The 23,615-nt window shown below is 39.0% G+C and overlaps 1 protein-coding gene across 1 annotated transcript in view; it reads right to left on the bottom strand.

Moving 5' to 3' along the window:
* Window positions 1–4,254: 4,254 nt before the first annotated feature.
* Window positions 4,255–23,615, bottom strand: part of CORIN (corin, serine peptidase) — a 118,714-nt gene continuing 99,353 nt past the window's right edge. The window contains exons 17-22 of the mRNA XM_071555200.1: window positions 16,193–16,315; window positions 11,405–11,454; window positions 9,689–9,863; window positions 6,230–6,501; window positions 5,042–5,175; window positions 4,255–4,622 (exon numbers count right to left, since the gene is read on the bottom strand). Coding sequence (XP_071411301.1) covers window positions 4,440–4,622; window positions 5,042–5,175; window positions 6,230–6,501; window positions 9,689–9,863; window positions 11,405–11,454; window positions 16,193–16,315 — 937 coding nt within the window. The 3' untranslated portion in view covers window positions 4,255–4,439. The remainder of the gene's footprint in view (window positions 4,623–5,041; window positions 5,176–6,229; window positions 6,502–9,688; window positions 9,864–11,404; window positions 11,455–16,192; window positions 16,316–23,615) is intronic.

The raw sequence follows: 23,615 nt of genomic DNA, 5'->3' as shown, positions 1-23,615 counted from the left end.
CATCACTGATGCTGTGTGTTGCTTAAAATTGTCCTCTTATAGGTTGTGTTCTAATAGAGGACTTTGACAAACAGTCTGAGGGATAAAATTATCTAAGTTATCCATGGATAAAACACTTCTTTGGGGAGTTGGGGTTTTTTGCTTGGTTGTTAGTTTTTTGGGTGGAGTTGGTTGGTTCATTTGTTCGTTGGGTGGTTGGTCAGGTTTTTTGTGGTGGACAAGCAATGGAAATACCTGAGGGCTGTTTGTTGGATCACTTGCTACCTTTTACTGAAGATGAAGGTAGTGGGTCTTTAATAAAAGCTTCAAAATGTTAATTGACCATATCTAAAGTGCCGAATGAAGGGTGCAAATGAATCACTCTCCCTGTCCTTCTCAACAGTTCAATGTTCCCTTTATATTTTTAGCACTGAAAACATCACAATCCCCCGCTTGCTTCTATACTCCGGCACTTAGGCACAGCATGACCTGACATTTCCATTTTGAAAAGAAGCATTTTAAGATAATCTCACAGGTGCCTTCCAGATGTCATGAAGGGAAGCACAGCATTTACACTTTTGTCATTTTAAAACAAGCCAAAACAACCACCTTCAATTGCCCCAAACTTTGCAGCTACACCTAGAGCAGCTTTAATTCCCTTTTTGATATGCAATCTTTGATTTACAGAAAAAAATACGCGTTTTTAGATTTTTTTGTTCACTGCAACTGCACCTGTGCTAAACATTTGCAGGTGGCAGTCAGCAATAGCCTTTACTGAGTGGGTGTTTTGGAAACACTCAGATTCAGTCTGTACCTGGGGCACAGGTTAAGCTGAATATTTAGCCCAAGCCATATTTTCCCTCACCCCCACTGGCTGCAGCCCAAGGCTGAGGACTGCCAGCTCCCACCAACCCTGGCTCTCTGTGCAGGCTAATGGGAAAGTTCCAAATGTGACTGTGTTAAGAATGTTTTCATAGCTGAATTTCAGTGTGGGGTTTGTATAATTTGTTCCTATTTTATTCTGGTTGTGTTACTCTTGCTGTTATAGTCCTGGCAACCTTACTGCAGTGAAAAGGTACCTTTTAACTGTTTTAATCTTCTGTGTGCCTGTTAGTTTGATTTCAGCATGTTTGTATGTTGTTGAAATGTTGTGTACAAGTTAAAAGGAGATTATTTCAAGCTAACTGTATTCCAGAGGAAAGCCATAGAACAAAATGTGTTCAGATTGCAGATTTGATTGCAGATTTAGTTTTTCAGATTTCGCAGTCCAGAATAGTTCTTGGTAATATTCTGTATTGGAAGCGTACACACACACGAAACTAAAAGTTATACAGTGGTAACAATGCCAGAATCTCCACAAGTGTTGCAGTGCTAACAGGGCTGTCATGGCTGCTACAGAAAGCCAGTTAAGGGTACACAAATGCCTTTTAAAGGCTATTTTTAGGCATTATTGCTAAAGTTATAACTTCAAATCTCCATATTACCCTTTAGTTTCTATCTCTAAAGTTTTCAACACATTTTCAACAGAGAAGTTATTTGGAAAATGATTGTAAATTTTTATTTGTACAATTAGAAAGAAACACAGCGGCTTGGCTGTGGCATTGCTTCCATTTGGAGCTACAGCTGTAGTAGAAGCCAAACTGACAAATGTTGCTTTACAGTGATGCTACACCTGTAAGCAACAGTGTAATTATGATCACAGCTGTTATGTCATCACACAGGGAAAGGCTTGATACAGTGAAAGAAGGAGCTTGTTTGTCTATTTCATGTGCATACATAAAAAAAACAGTATAAAAATACATTTCTAAAATTACAAATTTCCTCTTTACATGGAATGTTGTATCAGACACAGTTGTGGGGAAGGACAAGACCCAACTGCTCCCTCGTAAAGTCATCTGGGATGAGGTTCAGCCTATAATTTCTTCAGACTGATCCCATGCATGATGGGTCTGGACACTATGTTGAAGCAGGACTCTCCCTTATTTCCTGGGAGGGACTGCTTGGAAACTGGTAATGCTTGGAACTTAGAAATGTGTAATCACATGTTATCATTAGATAATGTTACTATCTACATGAATGATTATATGTACTCCAGTGCTTTAGAATATCGAAAGCTGCTAATCACTTCATCTGCTGGAGAGAGGTCAGGCTGGGCTGCTCCTTCTGCAACAGCACCTCTTTGGAAAACAGATCTGGCTGAAACCTGATTTGCCAGAGGAACAGCAGGGCCAGCTGATTGTGACAGCCCCTGGACCACCTTTTCAAGGAACTCTTGGTAACCAGCTCTGGGTCTTGGAGCTCTGCTGCTCTACAGCTGCAGAGATCCTGACTCCAGAGGAAAACTGAATGAGGACTGAGCTTCTTGAGGCAAAGACATCAATAACCTGTTTCAGCTGTAATCTGGCAAAACATGGTCACAGCTGCTTTCTCTCATTTACAGCTGGGGGAAGAAGAATATTTAAGTGTTATGATAAAACAAAAAATCCTTAAGATACTAAGAATAAAAAAAACCAACCAACCAAAACAAAACCCAAAACTAGCTAAGCCTCAGAACGTTTTCTTTCTGAGCATCAAACAGTGATTCAATAATTACCTAATTAGTTTCAGAATCCGTAATATACATATTGAATATTTGTTAATATTGATGTCTACAGCGCTGTCTAATATGACTAATGTTCTAATGTTAGTCATGTTAAAGGATGGAGATAAGAGATAAACCTTCACTAAAGCAATAGATCTATGTAGATGAGTTGCAACATGATTAGTAGTACCTGAAATGTCCATGTGTTAGGTCTTTCAATGCATGTTTCTACATACGGCAGTCATGGTATTGACAAGGCCCTGCTATGTTGGCATGGGAGCATGCCAGAGGTAGCAGAAAGGGTAATCATGTGCCTTAGGCTGGATTTGTAGGAGACTAGGCACAGCACTGAAAACAATTTTTAAACATGCTGTGTGGAATTCATCCCCAGTGGAATTCAATCCTCAGATCCCTGACTTCTCTGGCCTCCCAGAAGTTGAGAGCTGTGCTGGACATCACTTACAGCAGCTGATAGACACAATTCCCCTCTGGCACCATAAAGAGGTGCCAAGCTCCAAGTCTTAGTCTCTTAGTACTGCACAGAGCATTCTACATCAGGCTACCAAGCACCTGAGCAGGGCTCTTGGAGCCTTTGCTGGTGAAACTGTTGTACTTTGCTTCATGTTTGAACAGAAGCTGGAATTCCCAGCCTTCCATTACTCAAATTTTCTTTCTGCTTTTTTACTTTTTCCCAAAGTTTTAATCTTGCTAGTCAAAATTACACTTTAAATGCAAGTTACTAGAAGAGGCCTATCAAAAAATACCCAGGTTCCAAGTATTAGGGACAGTGCCCATGCTGCATCTTTTCCATTTAAAATCTGCATATTCCATCTCTCACCAGATGTCCAAACTAGCTGACTCTGGAAGGGAAAACCATTGTACTGGTGTTGGTGTTGGCACCCCTCTTTATGTTTTTAGAGGGTTGGATATGGTCAGTGCATGCTTTGTATGCTGAACACACTATACAAAGCAGGGAGAAAAGCCAGTGGGTCACAAATTTGATAAATGCACTGATCAGTGTAGTGCTGCTGAGACATGGATGTTTCCTGGACAAGTCAGGATATTGGAAGCTGCAGAAAATTAAGTGGTAGTAACTGTCGAAAGAGTCTGAACAATAAAGTTTTGGTCTTGGGTGCCCCAAGTGGTAGTTATGGGTCTGTTGGCCTACTGGTTCCTCCATTGTCCCACAGAGATGCCCAGGCTGGCTCTGGGAACAGAAGCTGTGAAGTCAGGACTGTACAGGGTTAGGACCATGCAAGTTTTCCCGCTCTGAGGAACAGAATGCAGTAGCTCAGTCACACCAGGAGCATATGGCTACACACCTTTGGAGACCTACATGTGTGCTTTGATGTGTCCTGTGCCACGTGGATGTACAAACCCATCAATCTCTTTCACACCCTCCAACGTGTGGTGCGGCTGTGTCTACTGTTATCCTTGTGAATACGCATCCTGCAGTGCCATGTGAGTGCACAGAGTTCCTTCCTCATGACAAGAAGTGAGTGAAAATGCATGTGCTACTAATTGAACAGTAGTAAAACAGGTTATTAAAAAGGTTTCTCTAATCTGTGCTACTGCTTAGTTTTAATAGCTGAAAGGCAGAAAGTCACTGATTCTTCTGTTTTAAGCCTTTTTCTGTGTTTGGAATAGCACCACAACACAGTTCAAAGAAAAGTCAAAAGGATTATTAAGTCTACCCCAAAATATATTCATCAGCAGAGGGTTTACTGTTAACAGACACTGCATATTCCATAGCTCCACAACAAGAATAGATACAGCTTGAAACTCCTTTTCATGGAGTTCCTGGACTGCAAAACCTTCAGTGTTGAATTGGTGATTTCTTTTTTCTCTTGTCTGTCAGCACAGTTCTTACCATCTGGAGTTAGTTTAGCAGAAAGGTGTGGATGTATATTTGTCTTTCAATCCACTCAATAAAATGTGACACATTACTGTAAACTCCAGGTCCCAAAACCTTGGAAAAGCAGACAGAGCCCCAAGATGTCAAACCAAACAAAGTCCAGCGCCCTGCAGGTTGCTCGCAAACAAGTGGTCCTCCACTGTCGCCCTGCAACAGGAAAGGAAAAAACAGTCTGTTATACATGTGGCCAACAGCCATGGTTAAAGCTATGTCACAGTTCCTACAGTCATGTGCCTTTAGTAAATAACTCAGCTGTAAAAACAGGCTGCTCTGCTGAACTATTATACACATAGCATTATCACTATTTCATTACCTGTTACATTTGTACAAAAAAATTACTTGCAAAGGGCTCATACAAGTTAAAAAGTTAATTAATAAAGAACAACCCTAGAGTCTTCAAGCATTACACCAACAGTAACAGGAGTAACAGTAATAATCATAAAAGTTAGTTTATAGTATGTAGACAGTTGCCATTTCTATAATAAAGTATGCCATGCCTAATAAACAACACAGTACTTTGGTTTCTAAAAGCAATTTTGGCTGTTTCTCCTTAGAGAGAAGCCTACCATGCAAGAGTCCACAGTGCCAGATTCATAGCCAGCACACAACATCCTGCTGGTGATGATTTTCATGTCAAAGTATGATTGGCATTGTTCTAAGGAAATGATGCGAACCTCTCCTTCTTGAAGCTTGAAAGGCACTGAAAAACAGAATTAGGCATATTAAACTATACACAAACACACAAATAGTGATTATACATACAACAAACAATCCCACTGGGATAAAGTATAAATACTACTCTATATATACTAAATGTATGGAGGGAAGAATCTCCATTTAGCACAAAGCCAAAGAGAATGCCCATGGCTTTTTACACTGCTGCATTGCAGGATTTGTGACTGTCATGCTCCTGAGCCAGGATCATTATGTGTTGCATTCTGGAGACAGACTAAGCAAATGGAGCCTGGTGTGACCTTTGCTGTTTATTAAGCATTCACTTTGGCATGGGATGGTGCGGGACTTCTAAGACAGGGGCAGTAGTGGCTGGAAAACAGTAATGTGAAGGAGGTAAATGAGAGGTTTGTGTCACTGTTCCATGGCAGGATCTCCCTGTTTCTTGGTGTCTCTCATGGTAAAGCTTGGTATTATTGCAGCCATTTTGAACTATGTTTGAGTAAATTTGACTTACAGAATGTATCAGGGAATCAGAATTTGAAGTTTACTGAAATTATTGTATCGCTTTCAGGGCACAATAAAGGACTTCTTCCTGTCTTAACAGCTGATTGTGATTATGGAATAAATTGGGTCACAAGTACAAAGAGTGCTGATTCAAGACCCTGTTCTCCAGCCTGTGTGCCAAAGCTGTCAGTGCCATCAGCTTTCACTGAGCTAAGAATGTTTTCACCTACACTGATAATGTGATACCTTTGCAACACAGTTCTGAATACAACTTAGACCAGTAAAATGATAACTAAGTCAGGTGACTTTCTTGATAGGAGTTTCTAGATTCTCAACATTTTTAAAAAACAAGCCACTTGTCTAAATAAGAATTAAGGAGCATAAATTGAGGCTGCTGCTTTGAAAAAGCTAGGCTCTAGTCACAGCTTGATCCCTTCAAGAGTAGTTACAGTTCTGTAGTATTTCCTAAGACTTGGTAATAGTATGAATGGATGAAGATTTGTAATGGGATCATTTATTTAACTCAGTAGAAGGTTCACATGTTTTTCCAAGACTCACAGAAATATTTATCTTACTTTTGTTGCCCATGTGTCCCCAGCCTGTAATGTAGCAGTAGGTGTCTGGCTGAACCAACTGGTCCTTGCTGGGCAAACAGACAGGTCTTACATAGCTTGTCTCGTTGATATCCTTGTCTAGCTCCACGATGCTGATATCGTAGTCTACAACTGCTCTGTTGTAGCGTGGATGGAGTATGATGGTCCTCACCAGTCGGGTCTGCATGAAGCCTGAGGGATGATCAAGATTGCTAATCCCAAACACTACTTTCCAAACAGCTGCATTTTCTCTCCTTTTTAAATAACAACAAACAAACAAAAATAAATTTTAAATCAAGATATTTCTTTTAAGCAAAAATGCCCAAGATTTATTTCTCCCTTTTTGCACACTGCGCTGTGCAAAGCATTGCACACACAAATGCTACAAGAATAAAAAAAAATACTTGGGCATCGTTCTGTACAGCTAAGATCTGAGCAACAAAAGACAATGCTTTCCATTTCCTTCCTGTCAGTAACCACTTTAAAGCTCATTCCATCAGAAGATATGTAACCATCTATTAGTTGCTGTATTAAAGGCTCTCAAAATTACCCCTTGGATCCTGCCCAAGTCTTAGTTGCTTACATGCTCACTGGTGTGCACATACAAATTTTGCTGAGGTGAGAATATTGTTCAGTAGTCTGCTGCTGACAGCAGTAAGTCTAGCTGAAATTCATTGGGAGTCTCAGAGAAGCAATTCTGTTATGTAAATTAAATCTTTTATGATGAACATGGGAAAAGTCCCTTATTTACTGGGCATTCAGTCTGTGCCAAGCATACTTTCCATGCCTAAGATCAAAGGTTCCTTTGACTCTTCCAATTGTTTAAGACTCTTTTGATAAATGTACAAGACCACAAAGCAATTATACATACACTACAAGTTAGAAAGACTGAACTAGTGTCTCTTGAGATACAAAAGAAAACTAGATTTTATGAAAGGCTTCAGGATTGTAATCTCTTGATCCTAACTGATCATTGGATAAGTTGCAGGTTCCTAATTCCTCACAACTGCTGAAAGACAGCTCTACGTAACTATACACCTTTGACAAGATTCAAGCTTATTCAAAGTAGTCTAAATGAAAGAATGCAAAATTGCAGCTTTTTCACAGTACTCAACAGGATTGTAATTCCTGTAATTTGCAGAGATTTGATTGCTAAATAAAGGTTATTTTTGTCCTAAGAGTTGGATGAAAATTCTGATATTTCAGACTATAATGATTGTTTTACCATTGTGATGAGTTTGTGAGCTTTTCCATAAAGTTAGAGAGATTAAGTCTAAGGAATATTCATAGGCTCTTGTGTTTATGATCATTGTAATAAAGCACTGCCTAAGGCAATGAGCAGTCACAGACAGAATGTCTTGTCCTACAATTAAGAAAAAAACCTTACTGCCTTGAATGCTTTAATATAATGCATTTCAAAACAATCCTGACAAAACTCTGGGGACTGCAATAATAAAGCTAGCAAAAAACATGATGTTTAAGGCAGCTCTTTCCATTTATGCCCTTTACAAGTATTCATGACTATTTGTATTAGTACTTCATTATTGTTATATGGTCCTCATGGTTTGTATTCCAAACTTCATATGAACTTCGTAAAATACTTTGCAAAATGGAGCATTTTGTATAAGGTACCAGAGCACTTTATAATCTTTAAATTGTTGTCCTATCTGGTTTTTTTGGGGAATTTTTAAATACTTCATATCAAGAAAACTTCATGACTTCAAAAATGGTCTTGCTGTTGGGACATTAAGCTTACAAATGGCTTCTTACAAATAAAGAATCTAAAGGCTTCCCAAATCTATTCAGAAAGGCAGAAGAGAAAAAATTTCATGTAACGCCTCAATGAATTATTCAACCAGAACATTAGTACTTTAAGGTCTTTAGAATACAAATGTGAAAGAAACCTGTTACAAGTAATACTCTGAGCCCACAAAGACACTATATAGCCCTACATGAGGGGTAAATCATCAGCTCCAAAATGTAGTGGCAGTCTTTCTGCAGTGGACAAAACTGGACAATTTTTACTTTAAAATTTGACAGCTGCTTTTCCTATATTTCACTACTGGGAGAAATATCCAGGAAATTCAGTAGCAGTCTAGTATTGCTGAAGGATCAACCTCTGTCCCACCCTTTATTTTAGATCACCAGAAAGTGTTCTTCCAAAGGTTAGGAAATATTCCAGCAGTTTATTTAAAAATAGATGGAGGAAGAAGAGAAATTTCTTCTGGAGCCAAATCTGATAAATTACAATGTTCTTGTTTGTATCATGCAGGTTTAGCACACTGTTTATAAGGAAGGTTATCTATGTTCAAGTTTCTGGTTATTACTTTTCTTCTTTTTGAATGCAATCAGTTCTTGAACATTCTTAGGGCTTGATATGATATGTTAGTCAGAACTGAGGTCTACCCAATGTCATATCCTCTGGCATTTCCATGTGGTATCTTGTGTCTCACACCTTGAGGCACTCCCTATCACCTGACTGACATCTTCTGGCTTGGACACTAAAGTCACAGACCCCAACAAATACCAAAGAACTCAGTGTTTCAGAAATAAAAAGACAAAAATTATAATTCAAAAAGGGAATGACTACATTATAAAGAAATACCAATCAAGACAATCTTGCTTAACGTAGTATTCCTGCTGGCTTGAACACAAAGAAAGGTATTTAGAGTAGTCCAAAATAATTTCCAATGAGCAAGCACCAGTTTAAAGCAGGATTAAGCAACTGTGTACTAGAGAAGTATTTGCTACCCACAGCAGAAAACACTTGTTTAAATTTTCTCTAGAAACCCAATTTAAAAACTTTGTTACAAGACAAGGAAATGAGGTAATAAATTTCCCTCCAAAATCATCAAACAGAAATACTGGTTAGCACCAAAGCTGACATTACCAAAACAAATCCTAAGACACATAAACATTCTCTGCACACCAGACTGTCCATCCACCACAGGGCCTCAGGTAAAAGGCAACACCAAGCAGTGGTTAATACTGACTTGTAGTGGACTATATAAATAGAAAAGGCAATGACTTCAATATGTCATTTGCACCATAAGCAAATACTCAGTTCTTAGTTTGACCAATGACCACAGCATTTTCCCAGAGTCTTTACTACACTGATGCACAGAATGCTTTTATAAATCCATGGCAGTTGTACAACATCTGCAGAATTAGTGTTTTTGTTCTTTTTCCTTTTCTTGTTTCCTGCTGAAAGTCAGGGCATCTCCATTTAGGTTTTATTAGTAGAGACACCACCAAGGAACAGTAAAACATGTGAAAAGCTGATGTTGGTTTGTACCTTTTACTTTCCTTTTTAGTTGCTTAAAAGCAGGCCTCTGTGATCAACCATTCTGTAAAGATCATCACCTACCCCCAGTGTGTTTGGTAGAGGAGGAAGGACTTGGTAATGCAGTTGATAAGAGTAGTAAAACTGAGTGCTCTCACCCTTCAAAGCAGTGTGCTACTGTCAAGACCCATCTCTTAGCAATCAGAACGCAGCCACAGATGTGTCCGCTGGGCTCACTCTGCAGGGAGCACTGCCACGGCCACCGGCCCGGGCGGCTGGTCCTGCCGCCAAGGATCCTCTTGTTCATGCGGGCAGCAGGGCGGCGGCCACAGTCTGAGGAGGAACAGGAGAGCCATTAGTCCTTACCACAGAGGCAGCACCTGCAACACCTTCTGCAAGAGAATAGAACAGAATGGTGTTAACAGAGTTGGGAAATTACACTGCCACTTTAACTGATTAATTGAAATTAAACTGTAATTTACCATAGAATAAAGTAAATGAGGTCATCAGCAACTACACAACACTATCAAACACATTGAGCCATTTTTATCTTTCCTTTGTATTTGTATTTGTATTGATTTGCTCTTCAGATATTCATTTTCACTGGCTCAGCCTGAAATATTACCCAAGCTAGGTTTGGAATCTTATTTTCTTTCTCTCAGGAGTTATTTGGCTGCTCTTGGGAGGGTTTCTGGGTTTATGTCTTTGTCTTTCTGTCAGCTATCAATGTTTGGCCCACTTTTCATACAAACTGCTCCTGGAAAATCTGCTCAGCAGTTATAAGGCTTTTCTTAAGCCAGGCATGAGGTTAATGTCATGCCATTTACTCAGCTACACAGCAGAAAACTTGCTTTGCCTGTCAAAATTACTATGGAAGAATACTTAAGGATCTGAAGACATTTCAGTACTCTGTCCACTCCGCTTTACAAGCCACTTCCACTGTCAGATTCTCACCTGACAGATATTTTTTCCTTCACTTTTGTTTCACTTTATATTCTGGATTTGAAAGATGCCAGACTTGTTATTTATCCTGTTTATACTCAGTCTGATTTAGAGAACAAAAGAACACCACCAGTTTCTGCAATTAGCATCCCAGGGGAGAATATGCTGCCATTGCATTTCTCTGGGAATATAGTGGTGAAGAAATAAATTGGAGCAATTTTTATTTGGTAACTTGTAACTCCTAATGTGTTAACTTTAGAGGGCAAGGAATTTTAAATGTACTTACAGCAACATATGTCAGAAGTAAGCAGCTTTGACAGGCTCCTATGAGCTTTTTCCTTTTTTTGGATGAGTAGCAAATGTTTTAATTAGTTTTCCAAATTCAGAGCATGCCTTGTAATTACTTTTTCCTGAGTCAAGCTAATTCAAGTGTTCTTCAGCAAAGCTCTCATTGTCGGTAGAACGTTTCCATCACAGATGAGCAATTTTTGCACTTTCAAACCACTTAAACTTGGACAATCTGCTGTGCCAACAGATTTGGTCTGTAACTTTCTACATCAGGTTCTTCTGTCCCCTTGTGCTTAACAGCTAAACAGATCACAACTTCAGCTCCCAGGCAGACAGCCTGCTAACCACTCTGGTGGTAAAGGATATTTTCAGAAAGAAGTTCTGTCAAATGATTTTTTGGAACCTGACTGATGACAAAATTCATTTTGTGGCATCATGACTGGGCTACTTCAATACACAGCCTCACAATCAAAATATAAGAAAACCTGATGAAACTTGAGTAGGGAAAAATAAATCCAGCGTAAAACTGGATGTTGCAGAGATCCAATAAAAATTTCAGAATTAATCTGCACTAAACATCCACATTTGTTAAGTGATTTAACATATTTTTAAAAACATTTATTTTATGTGCACTTCTCTCTTACCTTCTTTAGTGCAAAAGAGAGCCACTTTGCTTCTGCTTTGACACGTCTGTCTAAATATTGAAAAAAAACATGGTGTAAGTCTCAAAATTGATTAATTTTGGTAATTTGAAAACCATCATAGGTAGTCTACCTGTTCATGTAATCCAGCTGTTAAAAAATCCCCCAAACTGTAAAAAGAAACTCAAGGAGTGTCTTATGCCAGGTCATTCATAGTTTCCAGCATCTGCCTGGAGATAATTCAAAATATTAGTTCAGCTTTAAATTGCATTTCATGAAGGGGTACTACATACTTTTCAGACTACCTCACTCCCTGGGCATGGATCCAGCTCTGAGGTCAGCTGGGATGAACAGTCTGTCAAGTCTTAATTTATGGCACCTGAAAGTACAGAGATTGCCAGTCTCCTCTTCCTTACAGTCAAAGGGCAGGATTTTCTTTGAAATGCCTCTCATAACAGATGATTTTTCATCCCCTAAAACTTCAGGTGTTTTGAAAAAATCCAGAAAGTTTGCATAAGTAGGTATTAAAACAAGAAAAACTTATCACTTCTGTTGAAAATTTTCATGTGAGAGAGGGAAGAGGTGAATTTTTTTGTCAGGAGAGGGGAAATCCTGGTTAAATCAGCAAGCACTGTTGCACTAAAAAAAAGATTATTCTGGGAAATATTGAAATACACCTGGAAGACCGTGCTATTACTTGTCACAGCAAGCATGGCCTCATGAGAGGAAAGTCCTACTTATCCAACCTGGTTTCTTTTTATGACAAGGTAACCCACTTCACGGATCGATGGAAGCCAGTTGATGTCATCTTTTTTGATTTCAATAAAGTTTTTGATACCATCTCTCGAAGTATCTTTCTGGACAAACTGTTCAGTACAGCTGGATAAACAGAACATGCAATGGGTGAGCAATTGGCTCACAGGTTGAGCACAGAGGGTGATAGTGAATGGAGTGACATCAGAGTGGTGACCTGTCACTAGTGGGGTTCCACAGGGCTCCATCTTAGGCCCTGTGCTCTTCAACATCTTCATAAATGACTTGGAAACAGGACTGGAAGGGATACTAAACAAGTTTGCAGGTGACATAAAACTGGGAGGAGCTGTTGAATCCCTCGAATGCAGGGAAACCCTGCAGAGAGACCTTGACAAATTAGAGAAATGGGCAATCACCGGCCATATGAAGTCCAACAAGGGAAGTGCCGGATTCTGTGCCTGGGATGGGGCAGCCCTGAATGTTTGTAGAGACTGGAGAATGTGATGCTGGAAGGCAGTGCCGTGAAAGGGACCTGAGGGTCCTGGTCCGCAGCAAGTTGAATCTGAGTCAGCAGTGCCCTGGCAGCCAGGAGGGCCAACCATGTCCTGGGGGGCATCAGGCAAAGCATCACCCAGGCAGTCAAGGGAGAGGATTGTCCCACTCTGCTCTGCACTGGGGCGGCCTCTCCTTGAATATTGTGTGCAGTTTGGGGCACTGCAATATAGGAAAGATATTGAGCTACTAGAGAGCACCCAGAGGAGGGCAATAAACATGATGAAGGGCCTTAGGGAGAAGCTGTGTGAGGAGCAGCTTAGGGCACTTGGTCGGCTCAGCCTGGAGAAGACTAATGGGAGACCTCACTGCAGTTACAGCTTCTTGTGAGGGGAAGAGGATGGGCCGGCACTGATCTCTTCTTTGTGGTGACCAGTGAGAGACCTGAGGGAATTGCCTGAAGATGTGTTGGGGAGGTTTAGGTTGAATATTAGATAAAGGTTCTTCACCCAGACAGTGGCTGGGCAATGGAACAGTCTCCCCAGTGAAGCGGTCACAGCACCAAACCTGACAGAGTTCAAGAAGCATTTGGATGGTACTTTCAGGCACATGGTGTGACTCGGGGATGGTCCTGTGCAGGACTAAGTGTTGGACTCCATGACCCTAGTGGATCCCTTCCAACTGAGCATATTCTGTGATTCTGTGAACTACCTGACTGTCTTTTTATTTCCACAAAGTTTTCATTCCTACTGTGTCTGCGCTTTTCTGAGGCAGAAGCAGAACTACATTGGACTGGATACACAGGTTAGCTGTTCTCCAGGTAATCCTTTGCAGGCTTTAGTCTCAGTCAATAGGTAGTATCTTTAAAACTGCAAAGCCATAACCACCTAAAAAGAGGATGCATTTGATTTTAAGCCATAGATACTAATGTGGGCAAAACAAGAGTGCCAGCCAGCTCACCAGATTACCATAAATCTGAGATTTGTCCCCTACAGTGATATACCTCATTCACATGCTGTGCAAATCAGTTTATTTCTGTTCCTGAAAACATAGACCCCAGAATTATTTTTCTAGAGATAGTAAAGACAGACAACTAATTCCAAGAAAGAAATTTGTCTGCACAATTTTGAGAGGCATTTCCATTCCCTAAAAAAATAGAATATCACTAAGACCAGCCACACTCATGTTTTATGTTTGTTTCTCTGACTTACCTACAGCCAGCTCTAAACAGCCAGCTCTAAACAGCCAGCTCTAAACAGCCAGCTCTAAAGAGAAAACATTAAGCTGTTCATGCGTGCATAGTCTGTACTATGCCATTCCTCCTATCAAAACTTTATAAATTAGTGGTGCATTTGTTGATTCTTGCCCAAGTTCCCATTATTTTAGGAGCCTGACAACTGTACTTTAAACATACAACATACTCCCCAGCACAAATGTCTTACATGTTTCACCTGACCCAGATGAATACACCTAAACTGCAGGGCTCAGGAGCACTTCCCAGTCATCTGGACTGGATGACTGATGCAGCCAAAACAAGGCTTTAGCTTCTCACCTTTTGTTACCCATGTTTCTAGATTCAGGGAGACTGGAACATCTGTTCCTACATGTTACTTTCATTTATTTAACAGATTTATCAATAATCCTCATTACTGATGTTTTCTCTCCTTTAACTTGTACTTTGGGCAAAACTAGATCCTTTGCTATTAGATCTTGTAACTCAGAGATTCCAAATCCAGTCCTTCTGTCCTAGTTCAGCAGGAGGGACCAGCTAACCCTGTGTGGGGGTGATCAAAGCTGTGTATTCTACCCCCTCTATTCATTCCCCAAGGTCAATGGGCCATTAGCAGCAGCTGCCCAGGGAGCCATTATCACCTTCACACTCAGCCTGAGGGGGGCGGAGCTGCTAATGGGCCATCAACAGCTCAACACCCCCTGGCTCCCAGAGTTAATCACCCATTGTGTGAGTCCCCGCCCAGGGGGAGGGACTGGGTGCTCCCTGAGGGTACATAAGTGGTGGGTAAGAAGACCTCGGGAACTTCTCGTTGGATCCAGAGGAGCAGCAGGACCTCGACAGGAGGAGATCACCGCTCTCGCCCAGACCACAGCCCTCGCCTGCACCAACAGGTTTTTCTTTTCCTTTTGCTCTGGACTTGGGGGAACCACAGGGGTCTCAGCACAAGAGCAAACAAACCCCCTTGGGTTTGTGCCCCAGGACACTGGGTTATACTGCTGGGGTTTTGTGAGTTGAAAGCAATTTCCCTTTTGTGTCAGTGTTGTTATTGTAATATTATTATTAAGTTTTAGGTCTGACTTATAATCTCTCTCATGGTGAGTTCATTTCCCCTGCTGGTTCGCCTTTAAACTAGCACACCTTCACACTTTTTCTACCAGACCTCTTTCAAACACATCAAAAAGTACCTTGAAATTTCTCCTTTGCACTTGGGTGACTGAACAGAAAATGACTGTGGATCTGGCTTTGCATCTGGTCACATTTATTCTTCTATTACTCTGGAGAAAAGCATTTGGATATTGTTAGGCTACAAGAAGAACACAATGAAGAAGGAAAAGGGTTAAAGAGACAACTTTCAAGTGTCAGGCACCATCTGGTAATGGTCTTTCTAGATGAAGAAATAAAAAATAAATGAAAGGTACAAAACTGAGATGCAGGAAAGCAAAAGTAGCTCCTTGAATATACAATTTTCTTAGTATGCTGCCATTATGGAAAACTTCGAGTACAGAAAACAATTGAGCCAAGCAAAAGAAAAGTAGATTTATTCCTTCACACGCAATGTATCTCTGCAGTTATCTAAGGCAGTCTTTCCTTGGGAAATAGAAGGATTTTCTGAGGAAGAAGGATGTTCTGAAATCTCCTACATGTTTGAAAGAGAACCGGGAAACAATAAATCTGCTTTTTGAAGAATGCGGTTGCAGATGGGGAATTGGTGGCTCTCCCAGTTTTTCTCTGGATTTCTGAGTTCATTGGCTCTTCAGTCTCAAAGTCACACTTTGAATGTCTGAACCATGAGATCATGTCTTCTCATTAGCAACTACCTGTTTGGTCAGGTTAATTAAAGGGAATATACCATCAGCCATAGAAGCTTCAAAGGAAGCCTACTCTAAGTGGATATAGCCTCTGCTGAAGAAGCTGTGGTTGCTTCAAATGTATGAATCCAGACTCCATGGACTGCTCAGGATTGTAAGATGTGGCTGCAGATTTTGCTGTATAGTACTTGCTGGACTTTCTTTCTCAGCAGGGATTTAATGAAGCTGCTTGGTCCAGGTGCTTCAAGGGCATCACCTCTGCACCACTCAAGTGCTGCTATTTTAGCAGAATGCACCCTTGAGTATTCAAAGGTGGACTCAGACTACAGTTGTCATAGACACTAAAATGGTTGTAGACTGTATCTTAAGAACTCGCATGAGTATGTGCTGGGATTTATACACATATACCTTGGGGAAAAAGGCTTACCAAAGGGAGTTTGCCATCCTCCATTGATAAGATTCTACCCACAGCAGTGAAATAGATCTTAATTACCTGTTACTTACCCATTCACCAGAAGTGCATGTAAAGTGGATGCATTCTTATTCCTCCAGTCAGAGTGCAGATTCAGCCATTTCTGGTGCTGCATTTCCTCATTCTCTATTACAATTTCTGTTTTGGATGGTCCTCTGAAAGAAATAGAAGACATTGATAGATCTTCCAGTAGGTTTCTATGATAAGTTATGAAGGTGAGGAGGCCCTAATGCCCTCTGTTTACTCCAAAGATATGCAGCTGAATGTTGTGGCAAAGCCATTCAGAGCCTCAAATCACACTGAGAAGCCAGGCCAGTCACAGATGACCACCACACTGTATTTGCTGACAAGAACCAGAACTTGGAATTCAGAACATCAAGAGCCTTCTGGTGGCATTTACTGTAGTGTACACATTGATTCTGTTTCAACAGCTTCTTGCCTTCAAAAATACAAAAAAACAGATCTTCATATGCAAACAAAGTAAAAGAAAAACTATTTTCTTACATTTTTTTTCTTTGGAAATCCATTAAAATATAACAGAAAAGAGCAGTCTGGGTCTTGTTAATAATACTTGAGAGTATCTCTATGTCCAAGCTGTCTGCTTTGTGTAAAAAAACAAATGATGTTAAACCTGTCCTGTAGCAAATTAATAGCTATAGGAGGGGAAATTAGAAAGGTTCACTGGGAAATATTTTCATGCATCTACTGGCTCAGTCTAGTTATGGCTTGATAGACTCAAGCCACTGAAGACATTGCTATTTTACTAAATCTTGATCGCTTAATGGAAATAAGCAGTACATGTCTAAATGTCTTTACAAGTCATGGAACTTTCTAGCACAGAACCATCCACAATTAGCCATCAATCCCTGTCAATGACAAGGACTTTCAATGATTGAACTCCTGAACACTGGTCAAAGGCCAAATTCTAAATTCTAATTCCAAATCGTAGTTCATGGAAAAAAAGAATGAGGGAAGTTCAGAAAAACTGGTATGTCCTAAAACTGGCCTCTGAATCCAGTATCATATGCCAGTACCCAGGAATGCCAGCCAGCTTAACAGTTCATCTTTAAGTTCAATTTTCAGTACTGATTATATTTCTATTAAAATCTTCACAAAATTTCAGCATCCTTTACTCCCTTGATTGAGTAAACTAACAGAGATCAAAGAACTCTGTTTTGTGGTAAAGTGATCAGTGTAACCATATGGAAATGTTTTCAACAGGGCTGGCAGAATAAACTAGGCTTTGAGGTCACAGCCCTGCATTCTGTCTGTTACATGACTTATTTTTCAGAACCTTCTCTGGGCATATTAAGCAAATATCATTCCATGATCTACTAAACAGAATGTGCAGACACATACTAACAAGTGTTTTTAAAGACTGTATTTTTAACTCATTTTGAGAAAGCTGCTTGCTGCAAAAAGTTTTCTTTCTGCTTATAGCAAACACATAAAGCTCTCCTCTCTTTGTTTCCATGTTCCTCACTCTTTTTCCCACCAAACATAAACTTTTTTCTTAAGATAACATTCTGCCTTATGATCCTCTGTGAACAATGATATTCACCACTTCCTAAAAAACACAGTGGTATTTTATATAGTTGTAAACAGTGTTTGATCTATAAATATAACTCAAAAACATCTAAATGGTGCAAATATCATGCCACCTGACAGATCCAAATCTGTGTTATTCCAAATATCAGACTTTTTTGCTGAATCCTACAGTTCTGAGTTACAGTTTCCAGTGATGCTATAAACATCTTTTACTTCTAAATCAAGGTAACAACCTACAAGAGACTTGCACCTGTATGAAATTTTGTCATTATTTATACAAGGTATTATACTTAATAAAAGTAAAATTCTGGTTATGCCTTTTTTCCTTGGTGGTCACAGATTGATATAATACAGTCAAACCCAGTATACATTAAGTTATGTCTTTAGAATGCCTTCTATAAACATTTATGGTGTACCCCCTTCCATGATGTTTATAGAAGTTTTTCTTTCAGGTAGGCAAGGACTGCTACTTCTCTCCTTTCCTTTACTTCATTAGAAATAGCCAGAATGACCTAAGAAGGTAATTTCTAGCTGAAGAAAGATGCAGAAAATGCTATTTGTGTAGAGATCAGAGCATAGTCAGAATTGCCAGAGAATGAGAGAGCATGACCTAAAGTGTTAGAGAAAAGGAGCGAGGTGGAGCAATGGAGACTTGTTTTAGCCAGACCTATCCTGTGCTCCAAAAACACAGCAGGCAGCAGGTTCTACTCAGCTCCTCTTGGAACTGTGGCACTCAATTTCTTCTTAGACGTATTCACAAGAAAAGGGTAGAAGGATCTCTCAGTGGACAGAGCCAGGTCAACTCACAATTCACAAGAATATTTGGCTTTACTGAACTTCTCAGACTCTTAAACAACAAGGCTATAGCTGCTAACTATCTTCAGACATCAACTTCAAGTTCAAAATTAGCACTCTTGCCAGTTGTATACTTCAGGGGCTTGGTGAAGTTGCAATATCTTTCAAGATTTCAGGCAAACCAAATAAAGACTTCTTTTTATGAAACCCTTTCAGAAGGCTCTTTCACTTCTCTGCAGTTTTCCATTTTCCCCTTTGGTTTGCATATAGCAGGACAGTTTTGTTTCAGAAACTTGGTGTGGATTTCAAACTAGGGCTTTTAATTATTACTTGTACTGCAACAAAAATCAAAATTAGAACACTATTTGTTGACTGAAACCAGTTAGACTGGAACACAGTGTGCAGTTCTGAGGAGCCTCATTTTAAGAGAAGATTCAAAAACTGGAAAGGATCACGCAGATGGCTTTCAAATTTTCTAGAGGCCTCTGGCACCGACGCACAAGCAGTGGTTGAGAGAACTGGATGTGCTTGTTCTTGTGAAGAGGAAGCTAAGGAACAATTCAATAGCAACCTGTAAATACTTGAACAGGAGTTAAAACATGACATAATTTTTTCTCAAAAGTTCTGCATGGTAAGACGTGGGGAAATGGCCTAGAGTTGCAGCTTTGGAGATTCACAGCAGATGAAAAGGATATAAATTTTCACTAGGAAGATGAAGCAGCTCTGGAACCAAGACACTGTGAAATTCTAATCCATCAAGGTTTTCAAGACTTGGCTAAACAGAGCAGTGGTTGAGCTGATCTCATTTTGGTGATAGTCCTGCATCAAGCTGTTCTCCAGATGTCTGTTACTGTGAGGATTTTATGATCCTGTTGCACAGTACAAATACATTGTAGTGACCAGTACCTACGCTGAAGACCTGAAGCTTAAAAAAGGTCTGTTACTAGAACAGACTTTTCACACATCAGAACATATTTTATCATTACAGTCAGAGTCACAGAATCAATTAACTTGGAAAAGACCTCTGAGACCATAGAGTGCAACCAATATTTATGTATCTGAAATATCTACATTACTTCAGTCAGATTATTAGTGATATCTTCAAGCTTTAGACATTTACACCATGGTAACAATAAATCACAGCTTTTGAGTGGTGATTTTTGGACCAAGTCCCTCACCAAGCTTCCAAGATACTTACAAATCCTACCTACATCCACATCACTTTATAACATCTCATGGTGTTATCTGGATGGCACTATTTGTGTACTGAAATATTATTTAAAAACTGCTGGGCTTCTAAGGATCTGGACAGACCACAGAAGTTTAATTGCCTCACATGTCTAATAACTGGAGTAAAGCTGTATATCCAAAAGAGCTACGCTAGAGCTTCTGTGCTCAATCCATTCAAACACAACACTTTTGGGTTCCTGTCATCCCAGCCTATGGACTTCTCCAAGACTATATGAAAAGTGACATATTGAACTAAGTTTAAAATAAATGCACAACAAACAGTGATGTTTCATGATTTTTTTTCCTCCTCTACATTTGAAGTGAAAGAAATACCAGGCTTCGTGGTAAAAGACAAAAATGATTTTCACATAGATTTTCAATAGGTCCTCTGCACTGCTTTCCAGAATGAAATGGGATTAAGATCTGTGAAAAAAAAAATCTTCTGCAAGACTTTCTTTCACTAAAGAGTTAACTATCAGAAAATTCAGTCAAAAGAAAGCTTATGAGGCCATCTCATCCATTCCCCTACTCCAAAATAAGATCAATCACATTGAAATTCTGACAGAATTTTGTCTGCCCTGTTTGTACACAACTCTAATGATGGAGAATACTCAGCATCTCCAGGCAATACATTCAAGTAAATTTTTTTAATGTTTATTCTAAATCTGCCTACCACTAATTTAAGTGCATTACTCTGTCTTATTTCCATTGGAAATGGACAACAGGTTACTCCTTACCTTTTGCAGCAACATTTTACATATTTCAAGGCTCCTATACCTCCCTCTGACTGACAACCCAGAGTTTCCAACCTTTTCTTCACAGACTATGCTTTCTAAATCTTTGGGCATTCTTGTTGACCTATTCTGAACTCTCCTCATATAGTAAAAATCTAACACAAACTGAATATCCCAGAGGGATTACACATAAATATTCCTAGTTAATTCAGGCCATTGCTACAACCTGTAATAAAAATTTTAAATTCTAATCCTGTTCTTCAAAATTATTTCAGATCCTCCCAGCTTGATGCTGAATGAGAAACTATCAAGCATGCTTTCCACTCTGTCATCTGAGCAACTCATTATGTCACTGTGTATCCCCCCAGAAACACTGGGATATGTCTAGCCTCCCCCGCCCCCCCCCCCAATACATCCTTATGGTTTGACAATGAATCATCAACACTCCTATCATTTCATCTTTGTCCATATCGCCTTACTTTTTTCAAAAGTCTTTTCACATAGTGTGAAAGTTAAAAGTAGATCACATCTATGGTTTCTTTCCTATCCACAGTGTCTCTGCTATTTCAAGGAATAAATTAAGGGACTCTGACATATTTGCTATAGATAATTACATTCTGTCTGTCATTTAGACCTTATAGTTCTGTAATTACTTGTTGGTAATTGAAGCTAGGCAACTAGTTTGTAAATCTCTGCATCTTCTTCTTTTATCCTTTCTAATGAAAGATAGCACACCAAACAGTTTTCTCCATTCTCTCAAACTTCTCAAAACTATGGCTCTCATTATTGTCAGCCTTAATGGAGATTAACACAGCCAGAAATCTTAAATGCACTTGGATGAATTTCAACAAAGCTATCTACTTTGAAGAGAAGTTTATTACCTATTATTTTCTTACTCTAACCTAAGTCTTTGCCATCTTAGAAACATAATAAGATTTCTTTGTGGTTTTGTTTTCGGGTTTTTGTTTGTTTGTTTTGCTTTTTTGTTTATTTGTTTAATATTCCAGGCTTTTCTGATTCTTCCTCCAGATACTTATACTGTTGTTCTATACCACTTCTTGTAAGTTTGAACTATATCTCCACACTCTACGTAGACTTTCAGGTCTAGAGATCCACAGTTTGTGCTCCAGCCAAGTTAGTCATGATGCTTTGCAGAGAGATGTTTGCTAGATCTAATGAACATAAAATTCTAACATATCTAATTTCTTTAATCAAAAAAGTTTCCTTTAAGTCAATTAAAAAAAAAGTTCAATTATCTATAAAATCAGTCACTCATATAATCAGAAATGCAAGACATTTCAATTTACAGTAGCACTTAGGTCTACCCGAGTGGGAAACTAACTTAAATTTTCTTATTTTTTCAATTCAAACTTCAAAATTAGAACATTCCTTTAATACATTTAATTTCAAGCCTTCAATTCCCTTATGTGTGCTTAAGAGAGGAATTTTTAGATTTAAGAAAATAAAATAAAACCTAGTTGTGAGGATTATAAAGGTTTTTTGAGTTAGGAAGGCTTTGGAGCTGCAGGCAGTTCTTTAGGCCTCAACAGGCTGGTACCTTTTGATATGGGATGAGAACCCTGAAAGTTAATTAATCCTGTGAGAAAAACTAGCAAGATAACTAAAACAAAGTGAGATAAGGAGGATGCGAGAGAAGCAAGCATGGGAATGGAATGTAGGGAGATAAATTTCTCATGAAACAAAAGTACATCCGGACAGGGAGTATCATCCAATTAGAAGCTGTAATTAAGTTTATGGACACTGGTATTGAACCTATGGCCGGTGGCCATGGGTGGGATTTTACAATATATATTGTGTAACTTGTAGTTAGAATGTGCTTGCTGTTTTCTTTTTTTCTTTCCTTTTCCTTCTTCATGGTGTGATATAATAAACTATCCTGTGTGTGACACCTGCGATCTGTGCTCCTTTTCAGCCACCACAACCAAAAAACAACCACACCTACTTATGTTCTACATTATAAATGTGCAGTGGGGAAAAGTAATGTTTCATTAGATAAATTACACAATGGAAATATTAAATAAAAAACATTCAACCCTGCTACTTGCTGATCACTGTGCACAAAAGTCAAAGTTTATGCTGACACACTAGGAGCATTATGATTTGCATACTAAATTATAATGAAAAATAAAGAAAATAAAATAGAAGACATGGACTAATTTTAGTTTATGAAGTTCATAGTTCTATTTGCAAGAGATTTAGGATACTTTATTCTCTCTATTCCATTCTGGAAAACTCTGTCAAATGTATTAAATTGCAAGTTTAAAATAAAACGTGATTCATAAAATGGATTACTTTTCTCTTAAACAGTAACATGCCTCTGTTCAGCCTCTGTATTTCCATTGTTGTAAGCCTCATGTGACAGCAGGCTTGAAAAAGGAAGCCTTGAGTTATTCTGGAAGGCAATGAATAATGCATGTATGGGTAATAATTTTTTAAAAAATCAGGCCTATTTCAGAGCTGTAAAGGCATCTGTTTTCTGGTACTTACTTACTGGTTAAGATGTTTCTTGGTCTTGAGTAGAATTATCCAAACCCACAGCTGGGCCATAGAATATGAAGTAAAAGATCAAAACATTGACTTTAACTGTATTAAAATCAGAAAAATCTGAAATTTTAATGTGAAAACATTGAAACATATAAAATGGAAGTTAAGAAGATTCTCTGCATTGACAAAAACTATAACATGTATGATTAAATAGTTCTTAAAATTTCTGGTAGAAAGTAGGTAATCACTGTGATATTTCCAGGTTTCAAAATCCCTCCAGTCTTATGTCCTAACTCATAAACTAGTCAACCCTATCAAGAATTTTACTTGCTTTATCTCTCTGTGCTGGTTTTGGCTGGGACAAAGTTAATTCTCTCCATAGCTAGCATATGTTGTGTTTTGGATTGGTGTTGAAAACTGTTGGTAATATTCCACTATATTACCACAAAGTAAAGAACAACTCCACTAACTTCTGCCTTTGTCAAATTTCAGAGCTGAGCAGACCATGTTTTTATGATCACCACTTCATCAACAAAAAATGCAGACTTCCAAGTATATGAATGTGGGTTTCTTCAACAGAATATCATGACAAAACTAGTCTTCTAACATGATGTTCTGAAACAACATGGCACACCTACCTCCA

The sequence above is a fragment of the Pithys albifrons genome, chromosome 5 (genome assembly GCF_047495875.1).
Source record: "Pithys albifrons albifrons isolate INPA30051 chromosome 5, PitAlb_v1, whole genome shotgun sequence".
NCBI lineage: Eukaryota > Metazoa > Chordata > Aves > Passeriformes > Thamnophilidae > Pithys > Pithys albifrons.
This window is presented reverse-complemented; position numbering and strand designations above follow the sequence as displayed.